This window comes from Natrix helvetica (genome assembly GCF_964273705.1).
Source record: "Natrix helvetica genome assembly, chromosome: 1".
NCBI classification, from domain to species: Eukaryota; Metazoa; Chordata; class Lepidosauria; order Squamata; family Natricidae; genus Natrix; species Natrix helvetica.
This window is the reverse complement of record NC_138548.1, coordinates 157,481,025-157,495,322: the sequence shown is the minus strand read 5'-3', so window position 1 is coordinate 157,495,322 and position 14,298 is coordinate 157,481,025. Positions and strand designations below refer to the sequence as shown.

Sequence of the window (14,298 nt, the reverse complement as noted above, 5' to 3'; positions counted from 1 at the left end):
AGAGGTCAGATTTTGACTTCTATATGCTTCATTGAAACAGACAGGTAGAGCAGAAAATGGTACTAATTAACATGTTCAGACCTTTCATCAATCTTCTATACTAGTGCAGTTTCTTTTAGTTTACACAATTGTAGGTATACTACTTTGCTTCCTTGCAACAATAGGAATTCTTTGCTAAAGAAAGTAAACTGTTTTCAAAAACCGAGGAAATTTCAAAAGTAGTTTGGGTGTAATTCTAAAAGTGTATGTTAGATGTTGGAATTGTTTATCTAGACTTTTATCATAATTATGTGATATTATACATACATAGTATGCAATATTTTAGATACACTGCTTTTAAATTCAGAAATATATTTTAAAAAATTCAATTCAAGTCAGTCATGGGCATACAAATCTCATTCTCATCTTTATGTTGGACATGCATTCTCATCTTTAAGTTGGACAACCAACTCCACTTAAAAGAGAGTAATCTTAACACATCACACATATAGAAATTTATTCCACATAATGTGCATTACTTTTCATGAAGAAAAGTTTCAAATATTATAAATATTTTATCACCAGTATTTACTGTATTCTAAATTGTATGGGAAAACAGGGAACAATACATACAATGCTCATGTTAAAATACTCTGGAGATCAAGCCATTAACACATTTTACCTTCAAAAGTAAAGGAAGTATTTGAATGAGAATTTGTTATAATAGAAAACAATTCATATGTAACTAATCAGGCATATCTTTTTAACCCAAAGGAATCTTTTTAAAACATAGGAAGATTATGTATCATTGATAGTTCTGTGAGGCCCCATCATATAAGGTATGCATAATAATGACTGTAACTTTCAAATTGCTGAAATCCTACCAATTACAGCAATCACGTGTCTAAATCTAAGACATTTTGTCTTGAGACAAAATGTAAAAAGTTCATCTCAATTCTTGATGATTGCATCCATCCTTGGCGGGATTGCATAGATGGTTTTCCTAGGCTTCTGTTTTTGTTTTTCTGTTTTTTCCCCCAAAATTCCAGTTGAACTGAGTGTCTGGGATTTTGGTCCATTATATAAATGCTAACTAGACCAACTCTGCTCACCTTCCAAGTTTACGTACTAAGATACAAAAATCCTCCGAGAAATCTAGTTATACTACAAATCAACAATCCTGTACAGTCCTGTAAGTGATGAAGGAATCCAAATCCAAGCATGGATATAAGTAGATAAAAGAGACTCAAAATCTATTTTCACATGTAAATTGTAATTTATTATTACAATATTCATGATATGGACTCTTACAACTGGCATTTGTTCTAGCATCTATCTCCACTTACAGAAAAATGGTATCATTTCCCCCAATTTCTCCTTTCTTTTGGGGCTCTCCAAACTACATACCACCACTATTTCCCTGTTGAATCCTCTGATTTTTCACAATAGCTTTTAGAAGGCAGCAGGATACAGAAACAGTTAGTGAAAGTCGTCTTATTTTGCTGATAGGGCATTAACAAGCTGAAATGCATCAAAATTTCATGAGTTTCCAAAGGTCTTCTATTCAGCTTTTAGTCTAAAAAATACCTTCAACACCTTTGTAAGTAGGATTTTTCTCCCATGTTATCAAAGACTTGTTTCTATAGTTGTTCAATCACACTTCAGAAACTTCCATACATTAATAATATTCTATATGTAAGAAAATACTGCAGATTGCACCCCTAAGTTGTTTATGCTCATGGAAAGACTTGACTTTAGTGGACACCTCAACTAACTGAACCTGTTTCTCCTATTGTTTTTAAACCCCCAAATCTGTTCTCAAATGTTTGAGAACCTCCAGATCAGCATGAGACATAGCATTGAGGGAAACACTCAACAAAATTCTTTACTTTTGTTTGAAAAGATTTAATGCTTTGCTGTGTGGAATGGCAGTATAGTTCCCATTCAATCAGAGGCTCCAGGCAACCAGCATTCAGTCTTCCATGTTAAGATGCAAGTTGCCTCTAGATTTCTGCCTTCCAGGACAAATTGGACTAGCTTCACATCTTGGACAATCCATTTTATAAAAAGGTGTCAGTCATAAGGAGACAGATTACTTTAATTATGTTGTCATTACTTAACCAAAGGAGGCTGATAGCTATCAATTTTCTTGCTCATTTTAAAAATACGTTGACTTATCTATCACAAAGCCGCACTATCAAAATAGATCCCCGCAGGAGACAAAAAACAACAAAGTTGAGGCTTCTTCCCTAGTATTTGTCTTGTATGATTGCAGTCTACTTATTATTTGTGTCACCTTGTTCTTACAAGAAAGCTATCAGTACATGATGCAACAAGATCTTATGCAGAGTGGTGTGCTGATTAGGACTGAACTGGAAGTGACTGGCCCAAGAATAAGCATCTGGCTTTCATGTCTAAGTGAGGACTTGGGTTTCCTCACTCCCAGTCTAGCACCTTAACCATTGCACCATGCTGCACTGCAAGAACAAAGTAACAGTTAATATATTAAATTCAGCATGTGTCTCTTTTCCTAATTTTCTGACTAAGAAAAACTTCAATAATTATGAATCTCTTATTGTGTTAAAGAATGAGGCTCAGGAGAAGTGTCCCAATTGCAAGTGTTCCAATTGGTAGGTGTTAAAAATGTATTTTTAAAGAGTGTTCACTAAGAAGCACCTGGAAGAAAGTGCAAAATGTAAATACTTGCTATGAAATTTAAAAAGAAAAACTCTGCTTTGGGTAATACACTATACCAGTGATGGCAAACCTATGGCACGCGTGCCACAGGTGGCACGCGGAGCCATTTGTCAGGACACGCGAGACGCTGCCCTGTCAGCTGGCCAGCGCGCATGCACGCGCTGGCCAGCTGATCTCACCCTTTTTTAAAGCCATTTTTCGCCCTCCCCAGGCTCCAGAGGCTTTATAGGAGACTGGGGAGGGCAAAAAGAGCCTCCCCCGCCCCCCGGAGGCTTCAGGGACCGTCCGGAGGCTTCCCTGAAGCCTTCGGAACGCTTAAAACAACCCTCAAGCAATCCGGAAGTCACTTCCAGTTTGCTCAGAGGGTCGTTTTGAGGGCTCCGAAGGCTTCAGGGACTGTCCGTATGCATCCCTGAAGCCTTCGAAATGCTTAAAACGACCCTCCGAACAAACCGGAAGTCACTTCCGGTTTGCTCGGAGGGTCGTTTTAAGCGCTCCAAATGCGTCAGGGAAGCCTCCGGACGGTCCCTGAAGCCTTTGGAGCGCTTAAAACGACCCTCTGAGCAATCCGGAAGTGACTTCCGGTTTGCTCGGAGGGTCGTTTTGAACGCTCCGAATGTGTCAGGGAAGCCTCCGGACGGTCCTTTAAGCCTTTGGAGCGCTCAAAACAATCCTCCGAGCAAACTGGAAGTCACTTCCGGTTTGCTCAGAGGGTCTTTTTAAGCGTTCCGAAGGCTTTAGGGAAGCCTCCGGACAGTCCCTGAAGCCTCCGGAGGGCCTCCGGGGGGGGGAGGCTCTTTTCGCCCTCCCCAGGCTCCTATAAAGCCTCTGGAGCCTGAGGAGGGCGAAAAAAGCATGTAAAAATGGGGGGGTCATGCCTGTTGTGCGCATATGCGCACTGGGGAGGTCGCACATTGCATTATGGGTGCGGCACACCCGCACACGCCCCCCCTGCGCTCCCACTTGTAGCATGCGAGCCAAAAAAGGTTCGCCATCACTGCACTATACTCTTGATTAGTTGCACAATCACCTAAAATAAATACCTAAACTAAGAGTGTAGTGTTAAAAATTCAATGAAATATTCAATTTCAGGGAGAAAAATAATGTCTGTATCCTAAATTACATTGTATTAAAGCAGAAAGTCTATAGTTCAAAATATGGACAGATATAAATGCAGCTCACAGTATGAAGTCAAAAGGAATAGTTTTACATCTAGCTCCTTAGCCATTGGGTAGCCAAAAGAATACCTCCATCTGTAAAGTTAGGTCATGCATTGAGATCTTCAGAAGTGCATTAATAGTTCTGAGTATTAGAAATATATTATGCATTTGCAAAACATCAAGCCTTCTCTGTGGTGGCACTTTTACTTTGGAATGACTTCACAACAGAGAGATAATTTGCTTTCCTTTCAGCGTCATGTCTGAACACTCCTTTTTGCTGAGGCATTTTACATTTACATTAAAAAATGCACCAAAGTATTCATTAGGGTAATTGTTGGCTGAATAGTTATGATCTTTCTTACAATTTTACTACTATTGTAGATCGTATTTTAAAATAATATACAAACTATAAATGATGTATCAATTTAAAAATGACAATAAGTAATCTGTCTAGCACTAATAAAGTCAACACTGCTATTTGATAAAATAGTTCTCATTTATCTATTTTGAAATCAGTGGGTAGAAGTTATATAAACATTCACGGGCATCTTTTCAACTGAAATTTATTTGAATATAAGTAGGTTGGGTTGGTATTTGGGCTATTGGTCTGAGCTCTGAGCTTGGCAATTTGCTTGCCAACGTTTCGTCACCATTCAAGGAGACATCGTCAGTGTGCCTTGAATTGTGCTTGTCTATTAGAGCGCTGGTCTTTAAATATTTTTTTATATGATGCAAATTCTGACTTCGGACTGTTTGATTGGCTGGCTGTTGTTACTGAGTCATGGTCTTTGGTTTTAAGTACAGTCTGTGTGATGTAAATTAGTGTTGTTTGTTCGGATACTGCTGAGTCATGGTCTGGTTGCGGTCTTTTTGAATGGCTGGTTGTTGTTACTGATTAGGTGGTTCGAATTCTTGTGAGGGGGTTTGGGCACTCGGTGCCGAAAAGGTTCATCATCACTGACATAAGGTATTTAAAGACCAGTGCTCTGACAGATGAGTACAATTCAAAGCGCAATGACAATGTCTCCTCAAATGATGAAAAAACAATTGGCAAGCAAATTGCCAAGCTCGGAGCTCAGACCAGCAGCCCAATCTTTTCAACTACTGTTTATATGGATAAGTCAAGAACATGATTGAAATTGTCATTCCTATAGAGATGAGAAACATTACAAGAGTGAAAAAGATGGTGCATTCCATAGATGGATCCAAGGGTGTGATTATGTTTTATTGCTGATATTCTTCCTGTGGGAAGATTTTTAATCTCTTGCAAACCTGATCCAGAAAGCTGGATAACACTTTGGGGCAGATCTGGGATCTCACTTTGAGGAGATAGAGCAGAAGTGGTAGTCCTATCACAACAGCATAAATGAGCACACGCAAAAGGTTTGAGAATGACTTCTGCTAACTAATTGGGGAAGGTTTTGTTTATAAAATCATGTGAAATTTTCCAGTACCTGACGGATCAGAATGTATAATAATATATGGCAAATAAAAAGATCTTGCTTCTTAATAAAAGTGAGCAAATATGAGGTCTGTTTGGAAAATTAAAGTCAGTGTCAAACTTTAAGGTGAAGGAGGACACTGCAATGTTTTGTTACAGCAAATGTGCAAGTACTCTTCTACAATGAGGCACAATAATCTATCAAAAACACATGCTTACTTTTCTGCACTTACTATACATACAATTTCTGGGATTGTAATTCTGTAATTCCTCAAATGGTTATTTTTCCAGGGAGGGGCAAGCTTTAAGTTTGTAATCTAAATTCAAAAAAGGTTACTGGTAATCTGAATACTAACCTGTCCTAGACCAGGCATTCCTCCTCCAAGTCGTAGAAGTCGATCCATATTTCCTAAAGAAACAAACAGCATACCTAGGTTCTAATGTGTTTACCAAACTGTTCTCCATAAAATTCACCTTCAGTCACTCATTATGTCAAAAATATTGGTCGTAATTACAACACAACATCAGACTTCCTGTTAATTAACACCACATATTAATTCAAGAAGCTGTCTTCCATACTAATTAACAACTGCACTTTAAGCGTACTGATTTTGGGTTATCCCCAGTTTTAAAAAAGATAAGCTTTTTTGTTTAACTCTCTTTTTTATTGCAAAATTCATTTATTTCCTCCTCTGATCCCACCTACCCCCAAAAAGCATCTGTACAGCAAACCAAAGAAAACTCAACACCAGCAGATTAATTTCCTTCAATTTATCCAGAACACATCAATATAAAAATAATTCAAAAGTGAAGATTTTTAACATCCTCATTAGTAAGTTCTGTGCTAATTAACTTACAGCTTGTCAGTTAGCATCAAAACTGCATGTGAAAGACACTGAACAGATTAGATTTCTGAATTAGCATCAAACACTTTTTTTAATGAACTCATTACACCAAAAGAAGACTATAAAGTAAACATTAAATGCCTTTAGTTAAAATATTAAGGGCTACATAGTTGTTGCATATATCATTAAATATGAAATACTGTGGAAAGAAAATGAATCTCATTGCTGTTTGTTATATTGCTTTAATAGTAAAATATTTAACATGCAACATGGTAATATGACTGGAAACATTTTTAATACTATTAGCATGTCACCAAGTGCCGACTTCTGGATGAATAAAAACATCTAGCATTCCTCACTAAGACTGTGCAAATGATTTAAAGGAGCATTTCACTCAAATTGTTTGAACAGCCCAAGTCTCCAACATTGTCCATATTGGCTAGAATTGCTTGGAGCTGTAGTTTACCAACATCTGGCAGGTCCTGGTTCCCACCTGTGACCTAGACTGAATACAATATTCAAGAGGGCTATCCAAAACCTTTAGGAGATGCTTCTGAAACAACAGGACAGAGGCTGCTCTGCTTGCACATCTGAGCAGAATCAGCTAGGAGCAGCTTCCAAGGCAAAAGATGTAGCTGCTGCTATGAATCAAGAAGTACTTTTCATGAACTTTAATGCAGTAAGCAAGATGGCCTGAAGTTCTAGGTTAATATCTATCTCTAGCTACATGCTGCTCTCTATGTCTCTGGTCTTACCACATTATGTTTAACTGTAGCCAGGCAAAAGCAAAACTTAAAAATGCTAAAGGTTTCCTTAAAGATTAAAAAAAATAGAATTATAATCATGCCCACAGGGCACAATTCAAAAGAATTCTCATTACTTTTAATTAAAGTTAATTATCTCAGATCATCATCAAGGATCCAGTTAATACAATGTGAATATAGGATCCAATTAATACAATGTGAATATTTTAGTAAAGATCAATCAATAAAAGTTAATTTTTCTTCATAACACATGCGCTGAACTGAGACGGAATACATAAATATTTCCACAGCCCATCACAATATCCTTAATACTAGAATGACATTTTTGAGCAATTTAAATAGAACTGCCATGAACCAGTTCATGTACTTAATTTTACACTGTACTCACCTGGTTTTCAGCTTATTTCTACAATGTTTTTCCAGTTCTTAGTGGAGTCTCCAAGTTTAGATACAAAGTGAAACTCCTACTAAACACAAGTAACAATTAATCAAGATATCTTTAAAAAAAACACCTTTTATTTTATATCCTGAAACACTGTTTCAAGTCTAAGCAAACTTTTACAGTATAAGAATGTTCTATTAAAAAAGGACAACCCAACCTATACAGGTAGTCCTCGACTGTTTGAAGTTTCAATGGCACTGAAAAAAGTGAACATGATCATTTTTCAGATTTATGACTGTTGCAGCATCCCCGTGGTCACTTGATTTACATTTGGATGCTTTACAACTGGTTCATATTTACGACAGTTGCAGTGACCCAGGATCACCTTTTGCAACCTTCTGACAAGTAAAGACAATGGGGAAGCCAGATTCACTTAACAATCTTGTTATTAATTTAATAACTTCAGTGATTCACTTAACAAATGTGGTAAGAAAATGTGCAAAATGGGACAAAACCCACTTAATAAATTTCTCACTTAACAATAGAAATTTTGGGCTCAATTGTGGTCATGAGTTGAGGATTACCTATTCTAAATTTTCTATCTACTTCACAAAATACCAGCCTGATCTATCTTTAATCACACCTAGGGCTCGTCTACACTTCTTCCTTTCCCCACTGCAAAGAGAAGATACTCCACTATTTATATGTTAAATTTGGGTCTTGGCCAAACCCCAACTATTTATGACAGTTGCACTGTCCCAGGTTCATGTGTAGCCTTCCCAGCTGACTTCTGACAAGCAAAGTCAATGGGGGAAGCCAGATTCACTTAACAATCACGATTTGTTTAATCGTGGCAAAAAAAATGTAAAAATGTAAAATACGGCAAAATTCACTTAACAACTGCCTTGCTTAGCAACATAAATTTTGGGTTCAATTGTGGTTGTAAGTTGAGGACAACCAGCACACGTTTTCCCCAAAACAAAAATAACATCCCCTCTCAAAAGAAAAATGGGGTAAGTGGGATTTCTGCTCTTTACCAGTCCCTGTGAAATTAAAGAACTGGAAGCAAATACTGGAAGTCATGCTCCCTGCTTTTCCTGCTTGGGAGAAGGGAAGCAGGTCAGTTGATTGGTGGACACACACATACAATAAAATAAAATAATAAAATAAAATAAAACAAAGCTATTCCTGGCAACACTATTGGCAGAACTAGCAGCCTTGTGAGGAAGCCATAATGAAGCTATCTACAGCTTCCTGGCAGCATTGCCAGCAACCCTACATGGAAATCACAAGTAGCTCCACCATGCCTCTGCCTGCAGAAGAGCAGCTGGTAGCCCCGTGATGGAGCTGCTCTTTCACTGACACCTATGGGCACAGCTTTACTTAGAAGTGCCTCTTTCACTCCACTTCCCTTGTTGGAAGGTAAGTGGCTCTTTGGTATCTTCCACTCTGCTAGGGGGAAGGAGAGCTGGCACTGAAAAAAGCTTCCCTTCTTTCTTTTCCTCTACGAGATGTGGGGTGGGGTGGGGGGAGTGGCTCCTTTCCTGCCAATTCTCCAAATCCCATGGAATGATCCCTCCATAGAATTGGAGAACTGACAACTGTGGACCCATCTCTAAATCAACTGAAAGTTTAATCTGGTTTTTAAATCAATAGTCTTGTGAACCTGGGGGGGAGTTTGCAGTCAAATAGAAATTATCTGAAATAAATTACATTAATTTCTTTTTATCATAAAATGTTGATCAAATTCTGTTTTGTATATGTTAGACGTGTTAGACAAAGTTAATAAAGGCAATGTATATATGGAGAGTCTTGATCAAGTTGTCTCTACAAAAGTACCATTCTTATCGAAGTCAAATTTATAAATTAGAATCAACATATTAAAACTACTAAAAGGTTTGTTTTGTGAATTATTAAGGTCTGAGTTCCCAAACATGGAAGAACAGTTAAATTGCTGGATTCATTCCTAGCATATTGTAATGTAGAAGATTCAGGCTTAATGTGCTGTTTGAAGCCAGATAGATTTGTTCACTCAGGAAACTAGGCTATAAGCAAAGCAGGGCTTCATGAGAGACATAAAATATATGAATGTGTATTTAGACAGTTGGGTATTTACTTAGCATGTTATCTGAATACCATTAATAATAAATATGTTTGGCAAATTTGGGGTAGATATATATGACTCTACAATTCATCTCAACAGCCAAGATAACCAAGATCAGCATCTACAGTATTCTAAATAGTGGATGATTATCAAGTTTCCGTAACTATCTGTTACAGAATGCCTGCATTTTTCAATGCTGAATGACATTTAATATTTTTACATGACATAGATAATGTTTAATCATCAAAAGTTAATAATTAACTAATATGAGCACTAAAAAGTGTCCACAAACAGGCCTTCCTAATTACCTTGAGCTTTTTACGTTATACATTTCTAGTTTTCATGCTTCATCCAGTTAAAATATCCCAATTAACTAACACTTATTATGAAGGCATCCCTGTGTCAGACTCTAAGAGACAGATAAGAATGTAGTACAAATTATCCCTAAGCATTTTTTAAAATCTTCCGAGTGAGCTAATTATTTGAAACAGACAGCTAATGATAGATTTTGGTGCCCAAATTTTGCTCTACTTCTCTTTAATTTCTTAATTTTGCTCCTTGTTTGTTTAGAAACAAAGGAAAACACCTGGCTGTTAATTTTAACTCATTTTAAATGTATTGTCTTTTAAATTCGGTTTGTTTTTTTGGATATGGATTTAATCTTTTTTTTTAACTTTTGGGATGTGTGTTTTTTAATATTGTACGCTGCCCTGAGTCCTTTTGGAGAAGGGCGGCATATAAATCCAAATAAACAAACAAACCTGCTTGTTACAAAAATGCAAATAAAAAACACTGAGGTAATTCACTTCATTTACTACTTTGATTTCAGAGAACTTTATACAGATATATAAATAGAAATTACAAAAGATTTTTGTGTAAATCTGAGTAATAGAAAAGTTACTTTTTTACCTGTCCTAAATCACTGAGATGGGATAAACTTCACACAACGTACTCCAACAATAGCTGAAATATAAATACAATATAGAATTGAATGTATATTAAAACAAAGTCAATTGAGTTTTAAAGTGCAGGTTCACCTTACTTAACAACAGCAATTGGAACTTATGTTTCCATGTAAGCATAAGCTAAGCAATGTGGTTGTAAAGCATAATGTCAAATGACTGTGTCACTTAGCAACAGCAATCCCAGCAGTCTGTATTGCCATCCTTAACCAAAAATCATCAATGAGAACCACTCACAATTTCCAGCTGGCTTCCAACAAGCCCAGTCAATGGGGAAGCTGGCAGGAAATCTCAAGTCCTGGGCAGCTTGCAAGCAGGCTTGTGGGTGTGTGACTGCAGTGTCATAGCACAAGCACAATCAACAAGTAATGGCTGATGCTGGGTGAGGATGGGTGGCTGCTGCAGGCACACACTATGGGGTATAAGATCCCTGGGATCTCGTACTCCATATTTGAGCACCTTAGAAGAAAAAGTAGTGGGAGGGGAGCAACTTACAGCAGCCACCTGCAATTATTTACTTTGACTGTGGGAAGTTGGCAGAGAAGGTCAAAACCAGTACTTATGTAACTGCAGGACACTGCAACCATCACAACTTCAAGCTGGCTGCTGAGCACCTGGATTAAAATCATGTGATAGCAGCGGTGCTAGAACAGCCTAAATTTTGGGGACTGGTCATAAATAAGACTTGTTCAGAACTGTGTGAACTTTGAATGGTCACTGAGGAAGTAACAGTTAACCAAAGATAACTTGTATGCATACAGGGCAAGATACTATATGCAAAAGGATATTAAATGGAAATGCTTTATTTTTTAATCCTTCAAATCTACCTGTACATCTGTAGAACTACATATGCATTCTTTTAATCTACTTTTACAGCAGAAGTACAAAAAAATGAACATAATTTGTAATAATAGTTAAATATTGTTGTCACAGCAACAAAAGCAAAAGGCATCCAACAGCTTTCTTGGCAAGAATAACCTCTGAGAAATAACTAGTGAAAATATTATCTACTAAAATATGCTAAATGAACTACAGGTAGTCCTTGTGTTAAGACCATTTGTTCAAAGTTATGGCAGCACTGAACAAATGATACTTATGCCCAGTTCCTGAAATTATGGCCACTGCAGCACCCCAAGGTCATGTGATCAAAATTCAGGCACTTGGCAGTCCACCCAAACTTATAACAGCAAAGGTAGTGTAACTCCCACCCACTCATCTTCTCCCCCATCTCTGCAAATTTGGCCCCATGCATTCTGCAGTCCCTTAACACCTTGCACTTCATTGTGGTCTTCAGTTAACAGCTGATGGGATTCAGTTAAAAACAGCAATGGGAACTGCCCAGATTTCCATTGCTAAGCAATAGTCACATGACACAGCTTTATAACTGCATCACTTAATGACCGAAATTCAGGTCCTGTTGTAACTCAAGGATTATCTGTATACTGGACCAGTAGAAGCTGGAAAAAAATGTGAGTAGTTAACTTTGGCTTTTTCTATGCCAGTCTTCAATTTTCTCAAATTATTTACAAAAGAAATTATGTTTAAATTTTATATAACACCCAATTCCCAACAACTCTGGATGGTCCACAAGTAAACAAGGAATACACCAATATTATAATACAAGAAAAAAGAAGGAATAAAACAAGGAATAAAAGACCACAAACTGGACAGGAATGAAAAAAAAATCCACACCACCCAGGTCTTTAATCACCTCACCCAAACCTGGATGAAGAGCCAAGCAAGGCCACTCGGAATTCCTGCTGGTTGAGGCCATCTGAACCTTGTGGGGGAACCTAATTTCAAAGAGCAGGTTGCCAGGCAGAAAAACTGACTTCCAGGAACCCAACTGATGACATTAATTGAAGGAACCCAAAATGGGCTGATCCTCCTGGATCAAATTGGCTAGGCCCTATGCAAGGTGTTGTTTATAGATAATGACCAGCATCTTGAATTTCACCTGGAAACAAACTCGCAACCAGTGCAGCTTGCAAAGTATACCCATGTAAATGTATGCACACCAATGTAAATGTATAATGAAGAAATGTATATAGTACTGGTGTCAAACTCCATCGCGTCACATGACATCATGACGTATCACAATTTTGCCTTTGCGGAGCTGGGGTGGGCATGGCCTGTGCATGACACATTTGGCCTACAGGCCATCAGTTTTGACACCCCTAGTGTGTAGTGTGTGTGTGTAGGTGCGCGCGCGTGCACACACACGCACATCTATGTGTGTGTTATATATGCGTACACTTTGAGAGCAGGCAATTTCATTTTTAATGTGTGCCAGAGTGCCCACAGAAACAAAAATGACAATACAAGTTATCTAAGCATTCCCATGCCACTGCAGGCAGCTCCATATACAGCACATTGCAGTAGTCAAGCTATGAAGTGACTAAGCTGTTAGTCTGATGGGCCTCCAGATCCAGGAACAGGTGCAGATGTCACATCAGATAAAGTAGTACAAAAATCTTCCTGGCTACAGCTGCCATCAAGCAGGAGCTATGCCTTCAGGAAGGCCCCCATAATGTTTTTGTTTCAGGTTTCTAAAACTTCCTATCAGGAACACACAGAATGGGCCAAGCAAAGTGCTCAGCATCGGAAGAGTCACTCTAAAGTCTCCTAATCCACATAAGCTCCCTTTTTTTTGGCTACCAGGCCAAAGCGACTGCCGTTTTTAAAAAAAATAGGGGTTCCATCACTCCAACCTCAAAGGGATCCAAGCTTACCAAAATAAAGACGCTCTAAAAACTCCTATGGAGGCCGGGAGGCTCAAAGGGAATATAAGCTCTTAACGAATTTAGAAAGTTAAGGACAGATATCCCAAAGATGCTTTTTTCAAGAGGCAACTGGACTTTTGTTTCTTCTTTTGAAGAAGTTTCGCTTCTCATCCAAGAAGTTTCTTCAGCTCAGACTGGATTCCCCACCATCCAGTCAGAGCTGAAGAAGCTTCTTGGTTGAGAAGCGAAACCTCTTGAAAGAAAAAACAGAAAAGTCCAGTTGCCTGTTGGGAAAAAAAGCACCTTTGGGGCAACCATGACCTGGGATGACTGACAATCTCCACAGACATTTATGGCAGACAAGGGCCGCCTCAGCCTGCTTTCCTATGCCGGGTGCCTCTCTTTTCTCAGCCGCCTCAGGAGGAAGACCTGGGCTCCCCCTCAGGACCGAAGTGTTCCCCCACCCCAAACCGGGTCAAGATAAGGCGCCTTTCGAGGCAAAAGCTCCGTCCGGCTGAACTTTTATTTCTCCTCACCACTCCGTGAAGTTTCCTCTTTACACCGAGGGTTCTCGGGATAAAAAGAGAGAGAGAGAGACTCGAAGGGAGCTTAAAGGCGCCGTTTCCTCAGCGAGCCTTACTCCCGAACAAGGGGGAGAAGGGAGGGAGATAACCAACGGCCACCCGACTATAAAAGGGCCAGCCTCCTGGAAAACAGCCCCCTGCGAGCTCCTCCACCAGCCGGATCGGCTCCCTTTTCTCCTACTAGCGGAGCCCGGCGGTCGCGCGCTCCCTCACCCCCTCTCAGCGCCTGCGTAGCTCGCACGCGGCCTACCTGTCTGTCGCCGTTGAGTGGTTGCTGGAGTCCCACTTCGCCTCGCTCCGCCCGATACCTTCCGCTCAGCCGGGCCGCGATGAATCAGCCCGATTCATTCAAACCCGGTGTAACGTCCCAAGCGCTTCCCACCCCTAGAAACACTTCCGGGGCCAAAGAGCCTACTACAGGCCTCATCTTCCGTTGCTGTATTGACAGCCAATCGTATAACTCGAGCTGGGGATCCTAGCAACGAGTTGTCCCGCCCCGCCACTGGGTTCTGACTGTCTCGAGGCTCTCGTTGGAGTTTCTTTCTGCTGCAGCCTGAGGAGGCTGGTAGCTTTGGGCTTATTATGCTCTCTATCCTTCTTTGGTTGTAGGTACGCAGCGGGTTCCCCCCCACCCCGCAGTGGATGTTAAAGAAGATG

The 14,298-nt window shown here is 39.3% G+C and overlaps 1 protein-coding gene across 3 annotated transcripts in view; it reads right to left on the bottom strand.

Annotated features, from left to right (window-relative positions):
* The window catches only part of PSMD14 (proteasome 26S subunit, non-ATPase 14), a 62,979-nt gene extending 48,933 nt beyond the window's left edge, over positions 1 to 14,046 (bottom strand). Inside the window, exons 1-4 of one of the 3 annotated variants that reach the window (XM_081935861.1) lie at positions 13,892 to 14,046; positions 10,282 to 10,335; positions 7,275 to 7,353; positions 5,634 to 5,686 (exon numbers count right to left, since the gene is read on the bottom strand). In XM_081935861.1, coding sequence (XP_081791987.1) covers positions 5,634 to 5,681 — 48 coding nt within the window. In that variant the 5' untranslated portion in view covers positions 5,682 to 5,686; positions 7,275 to 7,353; positions 10,282 to 10,335; positions 13,892 to 14,046. Of the gene's footprint in view, positions 1 to 5,633; positions 5,687 to 7,274; positions 7,354 to 10,281; positions 10,336 to 13,740; positions 13,799 to 13,891 lie in introns of those variants that run through there. The other 2 variants (XM_081935860.1, XM_081935862.1) reach the window with 2 other exon arrangements.
* Between the last annotated feature and the right edge of the window lie 252 nt (positions 14,047 to 14,298).